Source organism: Oncorhynchus mykiss, chromosome 25, assembly GCF_057628025.1.
Source record: "Oncorhynchus mykiss isolate SJ-2025 chromosome 25, ASM5762802v1, whole genome shotgun sequence".
Classification (NCBI taxonomy): Eukaryota; Metazoa; Chordata; class Actinopteri; order Salmoniformes; family Salmonidae; genus Oncorhynchus; species Oncorhynchus mykiss.
The window spans coordinates 9,575,217-9,598,703 of NC_143046.1; the positions used below are offsets into that span (position 1 = coordinate 9,575,217).

The following is a 23,487-nucleotide window of genomic DNA, read 5'->3' on the forward strand; positions in this document are numbered from 1 at the left end:
TGTGCTGTGTTCTGTCAGAACACTCTGGGAGCTCCAATCAGTGTGCTGTGTTCTGTCAGAACACTCTGGGAGCTCCAATCAGTGTGCTGTGTTCTGTCAGAACACTCCGGGAGCGCCAATCAGTGTGCTGTGTTCTGTCAGAACACTCCGGGAGCGCCAATCAGTGTCCTGTGTTCTGTTAGAACACTCTGGGTGCTCCAATCAGTGTGCTGTGTTCTGTCAGAACACTCTGGGAGCTCCAATCAGTGTGCTGTGTTCTGTCAGAACACTCCGGGAACTCCAATCAGTGCTCAATATTAGAAAGTGTTCCTAATGTTTGGTGTACTCAGTGTAGATGAGGATTACACACACAGAGATTCTGATCAATAACAATATGACTGGATTTCAGGCACTGATCAAGATATTTTTTTATACGTTGACACAGGAGAAAAGTGTCATTCAGTTGGTTCTGACCAAAAGCATGGATTTTGTTTCTAGAGAACAGTGTTTCTTACCTGAATCTTCCCACTTTAACCCAGAGGATGTCCTTGAAGTGTGGTTTCTTCCCAGCCTTGCAGTCGTTGCAGAACCAGCTCCCCTCGGGCATCTCGATGTTCAGACACTCTTGATGGAAGGCAGCAGGACAGGCCTCGCAGCACAGCAGACTGCCCCCTGCAGGGAGAAAGGAGGAGGTGCAGCTCAGACAACAAGTCAACCAGATGTTACCCAATGACCTCAGGATGGGGAGGCACAATGCTTCATTTCACTTCAACCTTTTTACTCTGTGAGGAGCATAAGTCATCCACATATGATTTCCACCACACTCCTATTCTAATGATTACTCTACCTCTAATAATACCACCAACGCTTGCATAATGGAGTCTGTAACACTGAAAACACCCAACCAATCAATCAACCAACCAACAGCAAGCCAACCAGTCACCAACCTTCTGAGCAGACGAAGCACCAGCTGACGTTGATGTGTTCGTGGTTCTTGTAGTTCTTACGGGGGGTGAAGTGGTTTGGACACAGGAAGCTGTTGTTGGCCAGGACAATGCTGCCTGCCGCCATGCAGTAGTCGTTTGCGTGGTACGCAACAGGGCAGCGCACACAGCGGGTCAGACGACCTAGAAGAGGACCACAGGTCAAAAAACCACACACACACACAAGCATCTCTACAGCCATGTTCGATCTGTATATAATGGAGACGGAGGGGACGGCTGCTGTTTTTACAGGCTCCTAACCAACTGTGCTATATTGTGTGTTAGTTTTTGTTTGCATTGTTTGTAACTCACTTTGTACATAATGTTGCTGCCAATACATTTGATGACAGTTCCCCACGGGAGACTGTCAACATCACAACACTGTATCCCCTAGCTGTCTCATGATTGAAAAGAGCTCCTGGATATCAGAACAGCGATAACTCGCCTAAGAACTGGGCGAAGCGTTTTTCCTTTAAGGATATACTGCTTTGTCAAGACAAGGCACAAATCCCCGTCAAAGAGGGAGGAAAAGCGGGAGGAAAAGCGGGAGGAAAAGAGGGAGGAAAAGAGGGAGGAAAAGAGGGAGGAAAAGCAGGAGGAAAAGCAGGAGGAAAAGATGGAGGAAAAGATGGAGGAAAAGATGGAGGAAAAGATGGAGGAAAAGAGGGAGGAAAAGAGGGAGGAAAAGATGGAGGAAAAGAGGGAGGAAAAGATGGAGGAAAAGATGGAGGAAAAGAGGGAGGAAAAGCGGGAGGAAAAGAGGGAGGAAAAGAGGAAAAGAGGGAGGAAAAGAGGGAGGAGGGCGGGGTGCCTGGTAAGAATTGCAGACGAGGAGGTAAACCACCACTTCCCTCCGTATTATTGGCCAACGCACAATCTTTGGAAAACAAACTGGATGATCTACAATTAAGACGATCCTACCAACGGGAACATTAAAAACGAATATTTTATGTTTCAATGTGTCGTGGCTGAACAACGGGTTTTATTTATTATTTAACCTTTAGTTAACTAGTCAAGTCAGTAAAGAACACATTCTTATTTCCAGTGAAGGCCTACCAAAAGGCAAAAGGTCTCCTGTGGGGACGGGGGCCTGGGATTTAACAATAAAAGTAGAATAATTATAGGACAAAACACACATCGTGACAAGAGATGCAACATTACATAAACATAGGCCTAAGACAACAACATAGCATAGCAGCAACACATAACACAGCATGGTAGCAACATAACAACAACATGGTAGCAACACATCGTGACAAGAGAGGCAACATTACATAAAGAGAGACCGAAGACAACAACATAGCATAGCAGCAACACATAACACAGCATGGTAGCAACATAACAACAACATGGTAGCAACACAACATGGTAGCAGCACAAAACATGGTACAAACATTATTGGGCACAGACAACAGCACAAAGGACAAGAAGGTAGAGACAACAATACATCACGCAAAGCAGCCAACTGTCAGTAAGAGTGTCCATGATTTAGTCTTTGAATGAGGAGACTGAGATAAAACTGTCCAGTTTGAGTGTTTCTCGCAGCTCGTTCCAGTCGCTAGCTGCAGCGAACTGAAAAAATAACAGACACCCAAGGACGTGTGTGCTTTGGGGACCTTTAACAGAATGTGAATGGCAGAACGGGTGTTGTATGTGGAGGATGAGGGCTGTAGTAGATATCTCAGATAGGGGGGAGTGAGGCCTAAGAGGGTTTTATAAATAAGCATCAACCAGTGGGTCTTGCGACGGGTATACAGAGATGACCAGTTTACAGAGGAGTATAGAGTGCAGTGATGTGTCCTATAAGGAGCATTGGTGGCAAATCTGATAGCCGAATGGTAAAGAACATCTAGCCGCTCGAGAACACCCTTACCTGCCAATCTATAAATGATGTCTCCGTAATCTAGCATGGGTAGGATGGTCATCTGAATCAGGGTTAGTTTGGCAGCTGGGGTGAAAGAGGAGCGATGATGAAGAGGAAACCAAGTCTACATTTAACTTGGGCCTGCAGCTTTGCTCTGTGCTGAGAGAAGGACAGTGTACCGTCTAGCCATACTCCCAAGAACTTGTATGAGGCTCTAAACCCTCAGGAGGTAGTAATCACACCAGTGGGGAGAGGGGCATTCTTCTTACCAAACCACATGACCTTTGTTTTGGAGATGTTCAGAAAAAGTTTAAGGGTAGAGAAAGCTTGTTGGACACTAAGAAAGCTTTGTTGTTGAGCATTTAACACATAATTCGCAGAAGGGCCAGTTGAGTATAAGACCAAGATCTGGATATAAATGGATGAGCAAGCTTCCTACTGCCTGAGCTATGTTGTTGATGTAAATTGAGAAGAGCGTGAGGCCTAGGATCAAGCCTTGGGGTACTCCCTTGGTGACAGGCAGTGACTGAGACAGCAGATTTTCTGACTTTATGCACTGCACTCTGAGGCAGTTAGCAAACCAGGCCAAAGACCCCTCAGAGACACCAATACTCCATAGCCGGCCCACAAGAATGGAATGTTCTACCGTATCAAAAGCCATGGCCAAGTCAATAAAAATAGCAGGACAACATTGCTTAGAATCAAGGGCAATGGTAACATCATTTAGGACCTTTTAGGTTGCAGTGACACATCAATAACCGGAGCGGAAACCAGATTGCATACCAGAGAGAAAACTACAGACATCAAGAAAGCAAGTCGGTTGATTATTGACACGTTTTCCCAAAACTTTGGAGAAACAGCGCAAAATAGAAACAGGCCTATAACAGTTAGGATCAGCTTGATCTCCCCCTTTAAAGAAAGGACCCACCGTGGCTGCCTTCCAAGCAATGGGAACCTCTCCAGAGAGGAAAGACAGGTTAAAAAGGTCAGAGATGAGCTTGGTGATGATAGGGGCAGCAACCTTAAAGAAGAAAGGGTCTAAACCAGATGTTTTTAGGGGTCAAGTTTAAGGAGCTCCTTTAGCACCTCGGACTCGGTGACCACCTGCAGGGAGAAACTTTGTAGCGAAAGATGGGAAAAAGAGGGAGAAGCATCGGGACTAGTCGCATTAGAAGGGGTGGGAGATGAGGAAATGTTGGATGGGCAATGAGGCATGGCGGAGTCCAATAGGAATCCTGACTTAATGAAGTAGTGATTAAAGAGCTCAGCCATGTGCTTCTTGTCAGTAACAACCACATCAACATTAAGGGACATGGGCAGCTGTGAGGAGGAGGGTTTATTCTCCAGGTCTTTAACCGTTTTCCAGAACATCTTGGGGTTAGACCCACAGAGAGAGAACTGCTCATTAAAGTAACTAACTTTGACACTTATTTCTCATTTGCCTGAACGAGAGCCAGTCAGCCTGAGTATGTTTGTGCCGAGCCTTTCGCCAAACGCAATTGTTGAGTTGAAGTAACTCCGCAAGGGCACGGTCAAAAATAGCAGACAGGGAGAGAGAGGAAGGGTGGGGGGGGGGGGGGGGGGGGTACCTGTACCAGACAGGGGGAGACAGACCAGGGCGGACGGTGAACAGAGAGGGATGAGTGTGGTGGGTGTACCTGTAACAGACAGGGGGAGACAACCAGGGTAGACGGTGAACAGATCACCAAGTGGAATCCAAGCAGCAGAGCAGCAGGTAACAGGAGTAGGTGTCACATCCACTTGGAAGAAGCTTTTATTTCTGGAGGCAGATTTCTTGTAGAAAATGACAGTCTCTGAGCAACAGGAGGGGGCTTCAAGGCCTCTGGGTTTGGGTGGGGTAGCCTGCCATTTGTTTATCATGTTTTGTTGTGTCCAGGGGTGAAAGTAAGGCGGTCCGGTCCGGTATGGCGTCAGGGCAAAATAAATAGTGGGTACGCCATACCAGTAAAACATGAACCCATCACAATAATCAAACAAAATGTCAAGAAAACTGTAGGCTATTATTACACCACGTGATCATTACCTCATGTCAGAGGCATAAAAAAACGAGCAAATGGGCTAGAAGATAGGTGGTAGGTAGGTGGCCTACGCTCCTAAGCGCGATGTGGTTCGATGAGAACACTCACATTTTGCCAAGGCAAGAAATGAGCGGCCCGACACAGACACGAGGACAGCAGTACACACATAAATTCCAGCCTAATGACAATCGCGAAATATTTTGTGTTACAGATGTCTATTTCCACTCACGACAGTTTGGAGGCTGGAAACACTGAATGTTGCGAGCGGATGAACGTGTGGGGGCAGCCTAGTAAAGGAGACCTTTTGAAGTGGGTTGTGCCGTGGCGGAGGTCTTTGTGGGCTATACTCAGCCTTGTCTCAGGATGGTAAGTTGGTGGTTGAAGATATCCCTCTAGTGGTGTGGGGGCTGTGCTTTGGCAAAGTGGGTGGGGTTATATCCTTCCTGTTTGGTCCTGTCCGGGGGTGTCCTCGGATGGGGCCACAGTGTCTCCTGACCCCTCCTTTCTCAGTCTCCAGTATTTATGCTGCAGTAGTTTATGTGTCGGGGGGGGCTAGGGTCAGTTTGTTATATCTGGAGTACTTCTCCTGTCCTATTCGGTGTCCTGTGTGAATCTAAGTGTGCGTTCTCTAATTCTCTCCTTCTCTCTTTCTTTCTCTCTCTCGGAGGACCTGAGCCCTAGGACCATGCCCCAGGACTACCTGACATTATGACTCCTTGCTGTCCCCAGTCCACCTGACCGTGCTGCTGCTCCAGTTTCAACTGTTCTGCCTTATTATTATTCGACCATGCTGGTGATTTATGAACATTTGAACATCTTGGCCATGTTCTGTTATAATCTCCACCCGGCACAGCCAGAAGAGGACTGGCCACCCCGCATAGCCTGGTTCCTCTCTAGGTTTCTTCCTAGGTTTTGGCCTTTCTAGGGAGTTTTTCCTAGCCACCGTGCTTCTACACCTGCATTGCTTGCTGTTTGGGGTTTTAGGCTGGGTTTCTGTACAGCACTTTGAGATATCAGCTGATGTACGAAGGGCTTTATAAATACATTTGATTTGATTTGAAGTGATTGTTGGACAATCAGATGAAAACCTGGTTGTGTTATTGCCACAATAAAAGGGTAATACATTTTAAAAGTGAAATTACATATCTTTACGACTACGCCCACAGAGATCCTATTGAGTTAATAGGCCATATAGGATGTCTCTTACCGGGTAGAAATGAATTCTACTTTACCTCTCTGGTTCTATCAAAGCAGAGTGGAACTGGACCTACTTTTAGAAGTGCAGGAGTTGAGGGGGTTGGTGATGTGGCAGGACAGACAGACGTGGAGGGAGCAGCGAACCCCTTTATTCTGGGGCTGGGTGGGTGTGTGTTTCAGGATACACTCGTTGTGGTAGAACTTCCCACATACAGGCACCATGCACCTCTTCACACCGTCGCCAGACTTCTTACACACAAAGCACGTGTGGATCCCTGCAATGGAAAAGATACACTCTGAGCTTTGTGATACACAAAAGCAGCGTACGTACAGTTGTGAGTATTGATACAGAATACCTCTGTCAGATGCAGAGATAACATCTATGAGCATGGCCGTATCACTGTACAGGTGTAAGAACTCAGTAACAGTGTTAAGCCAAGGTGTATGTGTATAGGTGAGGCTGCACCAGGTGTACATGGCTCCTGTAAGATTAGAATGGTGCCAGGTAGCGGTGAAGAGCGTTAGGCCAGTAACCGAAAAGTTGCTGGTTCAAATCCCAGAGCCGAATAGGTGAAAAATCTGTAGATGTGCCCTTGAACGAGGCACTAAACCCTAATTGCTCCTGTAGGTTGTTTTGGATGAGAGTGTCTGCTAAATGAGTCAAATGCAAAATTACAGACAGGTGTACAGGGATAGGTAGAGACTCACCTTTAGTGCATTCACAACAGATGAACTTCCCTCTAGGGGCTTCTGATAGGCCGATACACTGCAGGTGGAACGCCCCACAGCACTGGCCCTCACACAGCAGCAGCTCACCTGTCCTCTCACACACCTGCAAGACACACACACACACATATTTTAGTCAGTACTCCCAAATCTCATTCATCACCCGGCTATTAGGAACAGTTATTTCTGAACTAATGTGAGAAAGCCTGGAAATCAAACTTAAGAGCTATTTTTTACTGTTCCTGCCTCTACAAAACAGAAAGGTTGTGGCATGTTGTTGGTTGACCTACCTGACAGACATTCTCCTTCATGGACGCAGCTCCTCCTTTCTCTCCTGTGTTCTTCTTAGTGCTGGAGACCAGGGACCCTTCACCAGGTAGGGAGAAACTGTCATTCAGACCAGGAGAGAACACCTGGAGGAGAGGTGTTATTACACAAAATCTTGGTTAAGGTGTAGGGGTTTAGCACCCTGTTTTACAGCACTGGTACAATTAAACCTCATGTGAATGCTGACATTATAGCATGAAACTAGTGATCTTTTCACACAGGTTGAAAAAAGGTGTTTATGCTGACCTCAGGTTTGGGTGTCCTCTCTCCGTTGGTGTGGCTCTCTCCTCCCACCCCAGGACTGATCTTCTCGATCTCTTCCTTGGGGGTGAGGAGCACCGTAGGGCTAGGGGGCCAGGCAGGGGAGGATGTCTGCAGAGAAACCATGCTCTCTGGAGTTGTCACGCTGGATACAGGCACTTCTTTCTTCACAGACTTAACCTGTTATAGAAATGACATAGAGTACCAGTCAAAAGTTTGGACACACCTACTGATTCAAGGGTTTTTCTTTATTTTTACTATTTTCTACATTGTAGAATAATAGTGAAGACATCAAAACTATGAAATAACATATGGAATCATGTAGTAACCAAATAAGGTGTTAAATCTAAATATATTTTATATTTGAGATTCCTCAAAGTAGCCACCCTTTGCCTTGATGACAGCTTTGCACGCTCTTGGCATTCTTTCAACCAGCTTCACCTGGAATGCTTTCCCAACAGTCTTGAAGGAGTTCCCACATATGCTGAGCACTTGTTGGCTGCTTTTCCACTCTGCGGTCCAACTCATCCCCAACCATGTCAATTGGGTTGAGGTTAGGTGATTGTGAAGGCCAGGTCATCTGATGCTGCACTCCATCACTCTCATTCTTGGTAAAATAGGCCTTACACAGCCTGGAGGTGTGTTTTGGGTCATTGTCCAGTTGAAAAACAAATGACAGTCCCACTAAGCCCAAAACAGATGGGATGGTGTATAGCTGCAGAATGCTGTGGTAGCCATGCTGGCTAAGTGTGCCATGAACTCCAAATAATTCACTGACAGTGTCACCAGCCAAGCACCCCCACACCACCTCATCCATGCTTCATGGTGGGAACTACACATGCAGAGATCATCCGTTTACCTACTCTACGTCTCACAAAGACACGGCGGTTGGAACCAGCTTGGCCCCCTAGCCCTACGGTGCTCCTCATCCCCAAGGAAGAGACCGAGAAGATCAGTCCTGGGGTGGGAGGAGAGAGCCACACCAACGGAGAGAGGACACCCAAACCTGAGGTCAGCATAAACACCTTTTTTCAACCTGTGTGAAAAGATCACTAGTTTCATGCTATAATGTCAGCATTCACATGAGGTTTAATTGTACCAGTGCTGTAAAACAGGGTGCTAAACCAGAAATAAGACAAAAAAACTGAAAACTTGAGCGTGCATAACTATTCACCCCCCAAAGTCAATACTTTGTAGAGACACTTTTTTCAGCAATTACAGCTGCAAGTCTCATGGGGTGTCTCTATAAGCTTGGTACATCTAGCCACAGGGATTTTCTGCCCATTAATCAAGGCAAAACTGCTCCAGCTCCTTCAAGTTGGATTGGTTCCGCTGGTGTCTTGCAATCTTTAAGTCATTCCACAGATTCTCAATTGGATTGAGGTCTGGGCTTTGACTAGGCCATTCCAAGACATTTAAATGTTTCCCCTTAAACCACTCAAGTGTTGCTTTAACAGTCTGCTTAGGGTCATTGTCCTGCTGTAAAGTGAACCTCCGTCCCCGTCTCACATCTCTGGAAGACTGAAACTGGTTTCCCTCAAGAATTTCCCTGTATTTAGCGCCCTCCATCATTCCTTCAACTCTGACCAGTTTCTCAGTCCCTGCCGATGAAAAACATCCCCACAGCATGATGCTGCCACCACCATGCTTCACTGTGGGGATGGTGTTCTCGGGGTGATGCGAGGTGGGTTTGCGCCAGACATAGCATTTTCCTTGATGGACAAAAAGCTACATTTTAGTCTCATCTGAACAGAGTATCTTACTCCATATGTTTGGGGAGTCCCCCACAAGCCTTTTGGCAAACACCAAACGCGTTTGCTTATTTTTGTCTTTAAGCAATGTTTTTTTCCTGGCCACTCTTCCATAAAGCCCAGCTCTGTGGAGTGTACGGCTTAAAGTGATCCTATGGACAGATACTCCAATCTCCGCTGTGGAGCTTTGCAGCTCTTTCAGGGTTATTTGTGGTCTCTCTGTTGCCTCTGATTAATACCCTCCTTGCCTGGTCCGTGAGTTTTGGTGGGCGGCCCTCTCTTGGCAGGTTTGTTGTGGTGCCATATTCATTCCATTTTTTAATAATAGATTTAATGGTTCTCCGTGGGATGTTCAAAGTTTCAGATTTTTTTTTATAACCCAACCCTGATCTGTACTTTTCCACAACTTTGCCCATGACCTGTTTGGAGAGCTCCTTGGTCGTCATAGTGCCCCTTGCTTTGTGGTGTTGCAGACTCTGGGGCCTTTCAGAACAGGTGTATATATACTGAGATCACGTGACAGATCACACTAAAATTGCACACAGGTGGACTTTATTTCACTAATTATGTGACTTCTGAAGGTAATTGGTTGCACCAGATTTTATTTAGGGGCTTCATAGCAAAGGGGGTGAATAAACGCACCACTTTTCCGGTTTTTTATTTTTTTATTATATTTTTTAAATAAGGTAATTTTTTCCATTCACTTTACCAAATTGGACTATTTTGTGTATGTCCATTACATACAATCCAAATTAAAATCCATTTAAATTACAGGTTGTAATGCAACAAAATAGGAAAAACACTAAGGGGGATGAATACTTTTGCAAGGCACTGTAACTCTGGGTCTTTCTTTCCTGTGGCGGTCCCCATGAGAGCCAGATTCATCATAGCGCTTGATGGTTTTTGCGATGGCACTTGAAGTGCCAAAGTTCATGAAATTTTCCAGATTACTTTAAGACATGAAGGTCAGTCAATGATGGACTGTCGTTTCTCTTCGCTTATTTGAGCTGTTCTTGACAGAATATGGACTTGGTCTTTTACCAAATAGGGCTATCTTCTGTATACCCCCTTTACCTTGTAACAACAGATTGGCTCAAACACAATTTGAAGGAAAGAAATTCCACAAATAAACTTTTAACAAGACACACCTGTTAATTGAAATGCATTCCAGGTGACTACCTCATGAAGCTGGTTGAGAGAATGCCAAGTGTGTAACACTGTCAACAAGGCAAAGGGTGGCTACTTTGAAGAACCTCAAATATAACATATATTTTGATTTGTTTAACACTTTTTTGGTTGCTACATGATTCCATATGTGTTATTTCATAGTGTTGATGTCTTCACTATTATTCAACAATGTAGAGAATAGTAAAAATAAAGAAAACCTCTGGAATGAGTAGGTGTGTCCTAACATTTGACTGGTACTGTAATTAGACTTGTTTCAGAGTGGCACTGTAGCAGTATAGATCTGTTAATATGGCTGTTGATTAGTTCATTCAGCCTTACCTGAGTGTCCCTGACTTCTGTTTTCACATCTGTCTGTACACTCTGGTTCTTAAACTCCTTCTTCTTTGGAGGACTGACTGACACTTCCTCTATGGTGCATTCCAGGACCTTGTGAGACGGCTTCCTTGGCCTCTTCCTCTCCAGGGATACTGGGTCTGAGGAATGACCAGACATTTAAATACCCCAAATCTACTGTATCTGAAAATATGAGGAGGATTTGTTTTCATTATCATAAATACTTTCTCCAACGGAGCTACTTTCCCCATTATAATATATCTGCCTCTTGTATTAAATAAGACAGAATCGCCATGAGAGATGTTTTTGGAGAAAAAACATTTGACTGTCTGCCTACCAGAGGGCAGAGGAGGGTTTGCCCCATCGGATGATGAGTCAGTAGAGAAAGAGGTCACTGCTGGGGGTTGTTTGGATAATGATTCTATAACATGGTGGAGGACATCTTGAGACAGACTCTGTTTCAGCCCTGCTAGGGCCTGGGTTTTGGCTGGCTCCCCAGAGGTAGGGCCAGGGGTGGGGCTGGCTGGCTCCCCAGAGGTAGGGCCAGTGGTGGGGCTGGCTGGCTCCCCAGTGGTAGGGCCAGGGGTGGGGCTGGCTGGCTCCCCAGAGGCAGGGCCAGGGGTGGGGCTGGCTGGCTCCCCAGAGGTAGGGCCAGTGGTGGGGCTGGCTGGCTCCCCAGAGGTAGGGCCAGGGGTGGGGCTGGCTGGCTCCCCAGAGGTAGGGCCAGTGGTGGGGCTGGCTGGCTCCCCAGAGGCAGGGCTAGGGGTGGGGCTGGCTGGCTCCCCAGAGGCAGGGCTAGGGGTGGGGCTGGGTGTAGAGGTGTACATTAGCGGGGCTGGGGCTGAAGAATGGCTCGGAGGGGTTTTGGAAGATTCCAGAGGTTTCTTAATTTTTTTCTTCGGGGAGAAGAATTGTTCCTCCTCTGTGGATTCCAGCAGTCTTTTGCTGGGTTTCCTCAGCCGTTTGTTTTCAGAATTTGCTGTGGGAATAAATAATTTATCAATCTTTAAAAATAAAAAGCTAACATAAAACACTGCTGTTACTGAAACCCATTCAAGTCTTACCTGATGTGTCATCTTGCTTCTCCATCCCCAGGTTTAGATCAGGGGACCTGATGGGGTCTGGTGTCCCTCCCTGGCAGTCTCTGTAGATCCCATTCACCTCCACAGGCCCCTGCGGTGAGGCCACACCACCCGGGTCCCCTGGATCCTTCCCTGGCTTCACCGGCCCCTGCTGAGCAAACGTCTGCCAGCGCTTCTTAGGAGCCACTTTGGTGCCCAGGCTCTTGTCGAGGTAGGATGAGGAGTCAGCAGCGGAGGGGACAGAAGGAAGAGGAGGGAGGCTGAGGCCAGGCTCAGCCAGGTCAGCGTGCCCAGAGACAAACTCCCTCCCCCAGGCTAGGTCGGCCAACTCGGTAGAGAGACCAGCGATGGTGGCCCTGAGCTTGGCTGGTGGCCTCTGCTTCCTCCGCTGCTGCTTCTCCACCGCGTTCGCCACCATCTGAGCCAGCACCGTTTTCCCTTCAAGTTTGTATGTGTCGTTTTTCATGATGGGTTTAGTTTTGGACTTGGGTTTGGCCGGTGTGCTCTTGAGTGTTGGCGAGCTCGCATGCTGGCCGTTTTGGATTTTGGTCCCCGTTGGTGTCCAGTCCCCGCCAGCAGCAGTGTTCAGGGTGTCGTCTGGTGCTTGGACAGCGGCTATGACCATGGGTTCCTCCTGGATGAGGGCTTGCGAGGGAGGCATGGTCAGGGGCTTGCCCTCTTTCTCCCTGGTATCATGCATGTCCTTCAGGAGCATCAGGAAAGTACTGAACTTGTAATTAGGCTCAGGTTTAAAATTAGTGTTAGAGTCCCCAGAGTCGCTCTCCTCCTTCACTAGGGATTTGAATGACAGCTCCTTGACATCCTGGAAAGTGTCCATGGGAGAGAGAGAGGAGGTGGGGGAAGAACAGGAGGATATGTCTGAGACAATGTTCTCTTCCTTGACCTTAATAGAGGGTATGACAGGCTTACTGGACCCTGTAGTCACATCTTCTGAGTTTTTCCACAAGCCGTTGTGGAGGTGCTTCCAATCAGACTCGGGCTGTTTTTTAGGAGAGCTAGCAGAGGATCTGGTTTTGTCTGGTGAAGAATCCCTGCTAGTAGACGACTCTGTTCTGATCTGAACAATATCGCTCACATCATCATCATCGTCAGAAGAATGTACATTAAGCCTATCCTTTGTCAAGTTTTGGCTTGAGGCCAGCAGAGCCTGTTTGAGATCTGTCTCTTCCTCTGCTTTCAGGGCCCTGGTCATCAGACGTCTGCTGGAAGGGAGTTGCAGAGAGGGCTTATCAAGAGCATTTATATTCTTCAGTTCAGAAGAGCTGCCCAACTTCTGTTTTGACTGTAAAACATTTGTGTTTTTTGTAGTTCTGTAATTGAAAAGGGATTTGTTTACTAAAATATTTGGGGATGGGGAGATGGGAACTACATGCCTAGGAACCACCATGACCACATGCCTGTCTTTGGTCTTTTCAGGAGGAGTAGCCCGCTCCTTCTTGCCCCCTTTCTCTGCCTCCTCTTGTGAGGGTTCAGACGGTTTCTCTGTGTCTTCTTTAGCAGGTTTCTCAGACCGTTTGGGACGCACAATGGTTGGTACAGAATCCAGGTCTGCGTATGGAGAGTCCTTGGGATCTTCTTCTTTAAGTGGATCAGCTGCGGCAGCAGGCATTTGGTTGGCCAAGTCTAGGATGCTTAGTGACTCTGTGGGACTTGCAGCTATATGACCAAAGATCTCCGCCAAACCCTTCCTCTTCTTCTTCTTCTGGCAGGGTTTATTTTTGCTGCTACTGTCGTTTGCTACAGCCAGGTCGGCAGCAGGGGGATGTTTGTTTCTGTTGGGGGGAGGGCTGAAGGAGGGGGGTGCAGTGAGCATAGAGGAGGAACAAGAGGGGGCCTCGGATGGTTTTTCATCAGGCAGTGGAAAGGACACCCGCTCTTCACTGTTAGAGGGCATGGAAGAAGAGACAGCGGTATTCTTCAGCAGGTCAGGTAGGAGAAACTCAGCTTCCAGCACACCGACTTTCCACGACTCAAACAGACGCTTGGGTATCTACAGGGGAGAGATGATAAGCCATCAGGAGAAAAGCGGCAAACTGTCTAAATTATACGGAGTTTGTGGAATAGACAGTATTAGAGTATAATCTTCCAAATATGTTTTGTGAGACATGCAACAAAACTATTCTGTACCTTTACAACAGCAAAAGTGATTTGGGACTTGAAACATATCACTATTAACAGCAACACACAATGCAATCTAAATTAAAACCAACAGAAGTTGACAGTTGTCTGTAGTTAGTTACTGTGTATTTGTAGTCCTTTTCCCTCTGTTTCCCTCTCCGTCTCAGCACAGGCAGGTCTGTGAACTGCTCTCCTCCTGTGAAGGGGTAAGTAACTTTCCCAGGTACCCAGGCATGGTCTGCCATCTCCCCCAGAGTCTCCACGTAATAGATACGACAAGGACGACGACTGGGGACTGGAACAACAGAAAACACAAAGACAACTTGTTTTAACATTGATATATATATTATGAATGATAAATTATGATATTAACTAGATCAAAAGAACGGGGCTCAAAATATTCTAACTGTTGGCCATTGCACAATGATGAAGTAAGCTGTCAGGCTGAGAGCTGATACATTGCGTTGAAGTAGTTTATAGATAACTGTCTGAGGATGACCCCTCATGCTAAATACCACAAACTATGTCCACTTTGGAGTGAAAATCAACAACATGTATAAGATCAAGGTGGTTCTCTCTTGCTGTTATATCCCCCACAGAACCCAGAGGAGAGGTTCCCTTCCTCCCCCCACAGAACCCAGAGGAGATGTTCCCTTCCTTCTCCCATAGAACCCAGAGGAGAGCTTCCCTTCCTCCCCCCACAGAACCCAGAGGAGAGGTTCCCTTCCTCCCCCCACAGAACCCAGAGGAGAGGTTCCCTTCCTCCCCCTACAGAACCCAGAGGAGAGCTTCACTTCCTTCCCCCATAGAACCCAGAGGAGAGCTTCCCTTCCTTCTCACTTTTAAATCAATGCTTTATGCGCTGACAACCTTATGATGAGTTTAGATCCAACACCAATAATACAACTTCCCACCTTTCATGCGTGTGTGTATCCCCTCCAGAGGATCTATGGTAACTCTACAGGGCCACCAGGGGCGGCGGTTGAACTTGGCCCAGACCAGATCTCCCTCCAAGTACTGCACTACTGGGAGGGGCTTCTTCTTTGGGCTGTTGGGCTGAACAAAAACAATGACGTTACTACACGTATAGGATCATCCCTTTGACAGTTCAAAACTTTTTAGAATCTAAAATTCAAAATGTGAAACATGGTCGATCAGCATATAGTCTATACAAAATCTAAACGTTAAAATAAATAAACGTAAATATGGGTTGTATTTACAATGATGTTAGTTTTTCACTGGTTGCCCTTTTCTTGTGGCAACAGGTCACAAATCTTGCTGCTGTGATGTCACACTGTGGTATTTCACCCAGTAGATATGGGAGTTTATCAAAATTGGGTTTGTTTTTGAATTCTTTGTGGATCTGTGTAATCTGAGGGAAATATGTGTCTCTAATATGGTCATACATTTGGCAGGAGGTTAGGAAGTGCAGCTCAGTTTCCACCTCATTTTGTGGGCAGTGTGCACATAGCCCGTCTTCTCCTGAGAGCCAGGCCTGCCTAAGGCAGCCTTTCTCAATAGCAAGGCTATGCACACTAAGTCTGTACATAGTCAAAGCTTTCCTTAAGCTTGGGTCAGTCACAGTGGACAGGTATTCTGCCACTGTGTACTCTCTGTTTAGGGACAAATAGCATTCTAGTTTACTATGTTTTGTTAATTCTTTCCAACGTGTCAAGTAATTATCTTTTGTTTTTCTCATTAGGACAGCAACACTAATTGTGTTGCTGTCCTGGGGCTCTGTGGGGTGTGTTTGTGAACAGAGCCCCAGGACCAGCTTGCTTAGGGGACTCTTCTCCAGGTTAATCTCTCTGTAAGTGATGGCTTTGTTATGGAAGGTTTGTGAATCACTTCCTATTAAGTGGTTGTAGAATTTAGCGTCTCTTTTCTGGATTTTGATAATTAGCTCCTTGATTGGCTCCTTGACAAATACTGTTCCAGGAGATTACACAGTATTTACAGAACTGTAGATAACGTCAGATAAGATATATTTTGAGAGCTACCCAGGATGCATCTGCCCCAAGGGTTATTATTATTATTGTTGCTATTATTATGATTATCAGTAAGAGAGGGAACTCACATTAGAGTTGGTTCCAACAGGTGAGATGAGACCATGGTCAAGTGTGTCTCCTGTCATCGCACTGTCACTGTCAGAGTCCTGGTCCATACTCCAGCCATCCCCCATGGACATGTCAGGCAGGGCACTGGGGCTCAGAGTAGGGTCCAGTTCAGATAGACTCTTAGACATCAGGTTGAGAACAGAGGGTTTGTATGTGCTGTTATGGCCTACCCCTGAACCAGAGGTGATGTTAGGGTCTGTGACTGTTCTGTCTCTGGCGGACTTAGAAGAGTGTTGTTGAAAAGGTACCAACTCTTCCTCCTCGTCGTCCTCATTCTCCCTGTCCCCACTGTCAAACAAGGTGGACTCGAAATGCAGGTATCCATTGGGGATGGGGGAGCAGCGTTCCAAACTATCAGAACTAACAGGAGAGAAATCATTCTGATCCCGCATGGAATCCTCGCAGGGTTCTGTCTCCTCGTTACCAGTAGAGGGGGGCAGTCGGACCAGGGGTCCCCCACAACTAGAGACTACCACTGGGCTGTGAGAGTGCAAATGCTTCCTGGCGTCGAGATCCTTAGGCTGGGGCCCGGGTCCCAGATCAGACCCAGGTCTGTGTACCATAGTGGAGAGGTCCTGGAGCCTCAGCAGAGGACTGTAGCAGTGTGGCCTCTCCTTCTCTGCCTGGTTATACACGTAGCTAGGTGCCTGTTTGAGGGAGGAGGTTGACAGTTGCATGGCCGCCGACAGTTGGTCTGTTGAACCATGCTTGGTGCTGCTGTTACACTGGTTTCCATAGGAAGTGGCAGAAACTGAGAGGCCATTGGGGGGCCTCAACTCTGGCTGACCTGAGCAGCCCCTTACAGCCCGTCTGTATGACCGATTCATGTTGTCATGGCTCCTTCCTGTCGTAGTAAAAGGAAATGCACATTAGGGTGGTCGAAGGTTACAAAAGGTAAGTATTCTAGTAAACAACCAGGTTTTTCTTATCCAGCTACAGTGTGGTCAAATCCTATGGTTCAGGCTCATTCACTGTTTGAAATTGCTACAATGTTACAAAACAAAACAAGTGTGAAAAAAACGCAAGAATTTACATAAACCATACTGCCTGTCTGTAAATAACAACTCACATTCCACGCGACAATAACAGAAATAAAGACTACCGCCATGCACCGCATAGCCTACACTAATAAGACGACATTGCATGGCTTCCCCTCTGAAGGCCGTCCGTAGTGGCAGCAGAGAAGACAAAACGATCAGGAAAACACAGCGAGCGACCGGTGTGCTCTGCCCCATTCACAAAATCGAATCATATCTACTCGTTCTGTTTTTGTTATCAAAATAGAACGATCGCAAACACACACAAAAAATATAGAAGTGTGCAACATTGCTCACGCTGACAGCCTGCCTGACTGTAGGGGAGTCAATACAGTCAAAGCCATCATTCAGAATGGTTCACACAAATTGCCTACACAGAGCCTATAAACCGATATAGGAAGCTCCCATTCGAACTCACAAAAGGGCGGTTCAAAACGTTTAAAAACATCGTCTGAATTTTTAAAAAACGCAAGAATCTTACCATTTGGAGGTCGGTCACAATAACACCAACTGCGGGTCTTTCAGATTGGGGCATGAAGCGTATGTTTTTTTCGATTTGTGAAAACGGATCTGCACAATCCCAGCAGTAGCAGCAGTAGTAGGCCAAGAAAGACCCACAGCTCTCATTCTCTCCCCTTCACCTCCTGTACTATCTCATCAGCGTCGGCCTTAACAAAACAGAGTCATCAATGGACAAAATATAATTAAAGCCTTCCATTTTAGTGCATCAAAAGTCAGTGTAGCCTATATCACCTTGGTCCCTAGCAATTACAATTTCATATTTACTACATGATTGTTTTGCGGGCTGTCGAATTGTGCCTCTGGTTATGTTAAAACAAACCCTGCTCGACTAACTGGCTGTGTTGGCGAGCAGAGCTGAGCAACCAATCCGCACAGCCACCCAACCCCCCGGCTGCGGAGCCGCGGATCACAGCTCACAACACATCGGTCCGGGCACTCTCACCCTATCAGTCACTAGAGCACACTACTCTACAGTCACGCAGACAAGTCCAGGTGCACCATCTCAAATAAAAGCGGGGGCTATGATGTAGGCTACTATATCCCCTTATGTGTTTTAGCCAACATACATGAAACCCTCGGCTAGATAATATAAGACTATTTATTATGGGGTTATGTGAGGGGAAGGAATGCCACACTGATCAACCATTGCGCCGTTGGTTTCCTTATCCCAACAAAGGCGTAACTTGTTTCCTCCATTTTGGATAGCAGAAAGATAGAGACGAATCTGTGGCCACAACAAATGCGGATCAATAGTTCGAATGTGCTCGACCGGAAAACAGCGCACACGGATGAGGCCTGGTCAAAGTTTTAAAATAGACTATGCGCCATATTGCCTGACAGCAGAGAAAATAGGTCATAGCGCGTCAAAAAACATGTCGGCGGCAATAAACATGTCAATGGTGGGGGCAAAGCTCCAAATTGAGTCGAACCCCTTGACATCATGCTGTCAATGAGGTGCAATGTAATAGAATATTGTTATTTAGGCTAAATGCCTATCAGTTTTCCCCACGTATCCTGCAATAAATTCGCATTGAAATAACAACAGCAGCTTATAAGGAGAATGCGCCTTGCATAGTTGCCACACAAAAGGCTCGCCATACTTGCAGTGGTGGCCTACCGCAACTGTAATAAACTCGCTTTGCACAATGCACACAACTGCTACATCGAAATGACAGTTGTCAAATAGGCTACAGACATTATTTTATAGCCAATTCTAATTTATCATATTACCTGATAGGCAAGCTTCTCTTCATTGATGACCAATCTGCCGATTTGTAACCTTGCGAAGCCGTCACTCTGGAGACCGTAGAGCGAAGAAAAGGCACATGCAATGTCAGGGGCCCAGACAATAAGAAAATTAGATTGGATTTTTTTTCAACGTGGCCCAATGTTTTTATGTTGAAATTATATGAAATGTCTTGTTCTTTTCTCCTCATTCAATATTGGTTTCTCAGTACTATGAGATTCACAATACAGGCCATATGTAATTCTAGGCCCATGTAATACACTATACCCATGTTTATGTACATATATCTCCTTAGAAACATTATAGGATGTGAATGTCAGGATTAAAACAGAAGTCCTAATATTTATCTTGAAGAATAGTTGGACATGCAATCAGTGTTTTATAAAGGTGGGGTACACTGGCCCGTAGTGGGCCCTGGACCCCATGATATGATAAGATGTACATAGGTCTTTGTCTGCACTTTACAAACACAATTGTCTATACTACTGTCAAAACGCTATACACCCTTAAAATATCAGTCAAGACAATATGATCATTTTGGAATGACCATTTCATTATTTGGGGGGGGGGGGGGGGGGCTCATACATACATTACAATGTCGTTACACATACTCCACCACATAGTATTTTCTCTCTAAAATTAGAGCTCCTACTCAACAGCATAACAACATTTCATTCTGGGTTTGCTTTAATCAAGTGATAAGTTACCGTGTAAAGAACAAAGAATAATACATTACATTGAGAAGACAAAACTATTAATATTTACAAAGTGTTAGAAATAACCATTGCTATGTCGTCAAAGAAGTATTATGAGAGGTTTTCAGATGCACAGTTCAAACGAAATGACAGAAACTGTGTTATAACAATGTTATACCACATTGAATCCAGTCCCATGTCTCACAACGCTGAATATAAACACAAATGAAATACATGTCATACCAGACAACACAAAAAGACACAAACACAGCCACATGCACTCTGGGAGAAGCTTAAGATTCACGTTTTGCTAGTTTGTTTTGTGTTGTTTTCTACTCCCGATGCATTTTTCAATGTGGAAAACATCAGAAGGACAAATAGACTACTAATAATAAAGCACATTATATCAGAGCATAACATAAACGGATGAAGAAAACAGATCAGATATTTAAACGTTTGAACAAAACAACAACCCTTCTCCAGACAGCTAGCATTTGAACAGATTATGACGAATAGTAGGATATTTCTCTCATTCCTGTTTAGCTAAAGTATATTGATTGTATTATATGTCTCATCATGCAATCTCTGTAAAATAAGATAAACGTATTGAGAAAAAAAAAAAGAGAGCGATATCAGTCTTTGGATAGGGACAGATTAAATGGTGACGATATCAGTACAATGAAGAGAGGAGGAGCCATTCGTAGGTAGCCAGTGACAGACCTATCCAAAAGGGTTAGGGTTAGGGTTAAATGGTGACGATATCAGTACAATGAAGAGAGGAGGAGCCATTCGTAGGTAGCCAGTGACAGACCTATCCAAAAGTCAACCCATATTTTGGCTACATGAGTCCCTTCTGGTCATCAACACCCTTTAGGACAAGCACTCAAATATGAGTTCTAGGCAATAGATAGAGACGCAGGCATAACTACTCGTTAGTTTCCTCCACTTTGCCAGTAGGCTCACGCAAGCCTCGTTTCTGCATCAGGTTGTAAGGGAAAGGTGCCACTTCACAGCTGGCATAGTCCAGTTTCTTGGCTCCGCCGCCGCAGTTACTGAAGTCTAGTTTCTTGGTACCATCACAGCTCGCGTACTCCAGTTTCTTGAGCCGAGCCAGAGTCTTGATGCTACCAGGAGGCCTGCCAGGGCTAACCTTGTAGCCTGCTGCTTTGGTTGTACCCAGAGGCCTGCCGGGACTGGTCTTGAACCCTGCAGCTTTTGTGGTCCCCAACGGACGTCCGGTGCTTGTCCGGTAACCGGCTGATTTAGTGGTCCCCGAGGGTCTCCCTCTACGGCCGGATTTGACAACGCTTCCTTTCTTTTTCTTGGAGCTCTCTGGCCCAGTTGGAGTCTCACTGGGCCCTCGGATCCTCACTGTCTGAGCGTGAAACTCATTCTGGGTCTCTTGTTGCATTTGACACGGCATGGGTTTGTGCATGCCCTGTGGAAGAGTGGGTAGGTTAGGGCGAGGCAGCTGTAGAGTAGGGGGTGGGGGCGAAGGGTAGAATTTGTTGGATTGCGAGCTACATAAGTCAAAGTGGCTGGTTGGGTGTTGACATTCCTCTGCAAGGCCACTCATGCAATAGTCATTGCTGCTGCTAGTGACTTGGTGCATCATTTTCTGTTGAGGGGTACACATGAAAGGTAAACAGGTTCAGCATTGGTATGTGTGACACAGAATTACGTGCATGCACATAAACACACACATACACGCACGCACGCGCACACATACACATAAACAAAATAAATAGCTAATTTGGTGATGCACATCACAACACCATGTAGTAAATATGTTATAAAGTATCTATTCTATTTGCTAACATCTTGTTCAATTCGAACAGGCTATTGTGTTGCAAAACCATATCCGGTGCTAATGCAATATGCAACATACAGTTGTGTCTCGCTATTATGTGTTTACAAACGCAAAAATACAACAGCTGTATAATGAGGCAATGGGCGCTACTACAATGCAATACACAAATAAAACTGCTGCATTTGCAAGTACATTTTGAGAACATAAAAACGAGAAAATCACAAACCTAATTTGTAGGCGGATCATGGAATGCAATGGGTTAAATATGAAACGGATAGATTTTCCATTCTTGACCGCCACAACATCATGATACAAACGGATGCATTCTAAGCCCTATATTCCATGGATATTGACTTGATCCTGGTTTACATTATGTGCCGGGTATTTCATCTTTATTTAATCTTCTAGGACAGAGGTTTAACTGAGAAAGGTAGCCATTTTCGTCTGATTTTTTTTTTTTTTTAATAAAATAGGAGGGGATCAAAGCGCATGCGCACGGGACTTCAAGGAAACGTAGCCCTATAAAGGCATTCACAATAATAATAATAATACAAAAAAAACATGTAATCCTGCCATAATGCTATCAAAAATATAGAATATTGTGCATTTCGTTCGTAATCCTGGTTTTGAAATCGTGGACATTGTGTCCAGGAAATGGACGCAGATGTTTAAGCAACGGTTGTCACGAGTTACCACAGCCACAGTCATAAACCCCGCCTATTTCTACAATTTATCTTCTTAAAATGTTAACCACATTGCTTAACATTAACCACATTGCTAACTTTATGCCTAACCCCAACCTTATATTAAGACCAAAAAGCTAATTTGTGTTTTCATGAATTATTACGATAACGGCAATGTTTACTTTGTGGCTGTGGTAACTAATGGAACCCTTTAGAAACAGAGGTTTATGAACACTGTACATTCAGTAGGTGGTAGCATAACAATGATTAAAGTACAGGATGAAAAACTTGCTTAATCTACTAAACCGTGTAATCTAACTAAAATTGACCGGACGTTAGTGGGAAAGCAATCCAATTTACAGAACTCAGATACGTTTTTCCTGTGAAGTATCATACATTTGGACTGATCATAATTTTAACGAAGGCTAATTAACTTGTGAAGTTTATTATGTAAGTTTACTCAGAAACACTTTAATATACTAGTATAGACCTACTATTTGTTGATTTTATCTCAGATTTTTACAGCCTACTGGACTCATAGAGTGCTACCCTGTCAAGATATCTTGTTTGCGGTGGGTGACCTTTGAACTTAGAATGGCTAGCCCCAAGTCATTATATTTTTTTCTTGTGCTTTATTCTATTTGTCTCATGACTCCTGCGTGCTTTGTTGACTCTGAACTTGCTTGTTTACCCAACCGTGGAACAGACTATGTTTGTTCCCACACTCGGGACTCTGACTCTCTATTGGTTACACAGACTTCCCATCCTATTCTAACCACCTCTCGCCGGCTTTGTAGTCATGTTACCGGATGAAATTCCTGTACAATATGATCTTGTTGCCATCTGATGCACATTCAAATGTCATAAATAATCAGCACTGCAGAGCTCTCCCTGTCCTCTGCCGTGCAGGGATTGTATTACTGCTGATGATATCTGGAAATGTGCAAGTACACCCTGGCCCATCTACTGTTGCTAACCCCAATTCTGACTTGTGCACTGATGTCTACTGCACTGATTTCTGCTATCGTAAAAGCCTGGGTTTTCTGCACGTTAACACTAGAAGTTTATTACCTAAAATGTATCAATTGAAAGTGTGGGTTCACAGTTCCAATTTCGGGCCAGTAACCGAAAGGTTGGCAGATTGAATACCCAAGCTGTTCTGCCCCTGAACAAGGCAGCGAACCCACTGTTCCTAGGCCGTCATTGTAAAAAACAATGTGTTCTTAACTGACTTGCCTAGTTAAATAAAGGTTAAATAAAAAATGTAATTACTGAGACGTGGTTAAGGAAGAGTGTTTTGAACACTGATGTTAACCTTTCTAGTTATAACCTTTTTCAGTAAGACAGATCTTCCAAAGGTGGTGGAGTGGCAATCTTTACCAAGGATCACCTTCAGTGCTCAGTTGTCTCCACCAAGTCTGTCCCCAAACAATTTTGATTTGCTGGTTTTAAGCATTAAACTTTCAAATAGCTCTCTGTTGACTGTTGCTGGTGCTATCGTCCTCCAT

The 23,487-nt window shown here is 45.3% G+C and overlaps 2 protein-coding genes across 4 annotated transcripts in view; both read right to left on the minus strand.

Annotated features, from left to right (window-relative positions):
• Window positions 1-19,334, minus strand: part of LOC110504362 (histone-lysine N-methyltransferase, H3 lysine-36 specific) — a 40,786-nt gene extending 21,452 nt beyond the window's left edge. Inside the window, exons 1-13 of one of the 2 annotated variants that reach the window (XM_036970034.2) lie at window positions 18,776-19,334; window positions 15,947-16,830; window positions 14,784-14,925; window positions 13,992-14,164; window positions 11,713-13,741; window positions 10,986-11,627; window positions 10,634-10,788; window positions 7,362-7,556; window positions 7,079-7,201; window positions 6,771-6,894; window positions 6,137-6,337; window positions 927-1,106; window positions 495-651 (exon numbers count right to left, since the gene is read on the minus strand). In XM_036970034.2, the coding sequence (XP_036825929.2) occupies window positions 495-651; window positions 927-1,106; window positions 6,137-6,337; window positions 6,771-6,894; window positions 7,079-7,201; window positions 7,362-7,556; window positions 10,634-10,788; window positions 10,986-11,627; window positions 11,713-13,741; window positions 13,992-14,164; window positions 14,784-14,925; window positions 15,947-16,813 (4,988 nt within the window). In that variant the 5' untranslated portion in view covers window positions 16,814-16,830; window positions 18,776-19,334. Of the gene's footprint in view, window positions 1-494; window positions 652-926; window positions 1,107-6,136; window positions 6,338-6,770; window positions 6,895-7,078; window positions 7,202-7,361; window positions 7,557-10,633; window positions 10,789-10,985; window positions 11,628-11,712; window positions 13,742-13,991; window positions 14,165-14,783; window positions 14,926-15,946; window positions 16,831-17,504; window positions 18,142-18,775 lie in introns of those variants that run through there. The other variant, XM_036970033.2, reaches the window with a different exon arrangement.
• A 126-nt stretch (window positions 19,335-19,460) lies between these two features.
• LOC110504530 (UPF0461 protein C5orf24 homolog) lies at window positions 19,461-22,023 on the minus strand. 2 transcript variants are annotated; one of them, XR_016491746.1, is made up of 3 exons: window positions 21,523-22,023; window positions 20,298-21,104; window positions 19,461-20,206 (listed from the first exon to the last, which is right to left on the minus strand). XR_016491746.1 is itself a non-coding variant. In XM_036970036.2 (2 exons), exon 2 carries the CDS (start codon window positions 21,099-21,101, stop codon window positions 20,412-20,414), a length of 690 nt encoding a protein of 229 aa, XP_036825931.2. In that variant the 5' UTR covers window positions 21,102-21,104; window positions 21,523-21,992; the 3' UTR covers window positions 19,461-20,411. The 2 variants fall into 2 exon arrangements, 1 of the variants encoding a protein (XP_036825931.2); XM_036970036.2 differs by having other exon boundaries at window positions 19,461-21,104; window positions 21,523-21,992.
• Between the last annotated feature and the right edge of the window lie 1,464 nt (window positions 22,024-23,487).

Bases quoted from the DNA above. Each gene is read 5' to 3' on its own strand.
- LOC110504530 (XM_036970036.2), bottom strand. From the start codon at position 21,101: ATGATGCACCAAGTCACTAGCAGCAGCAATGACTATTGCATGAGTGGC.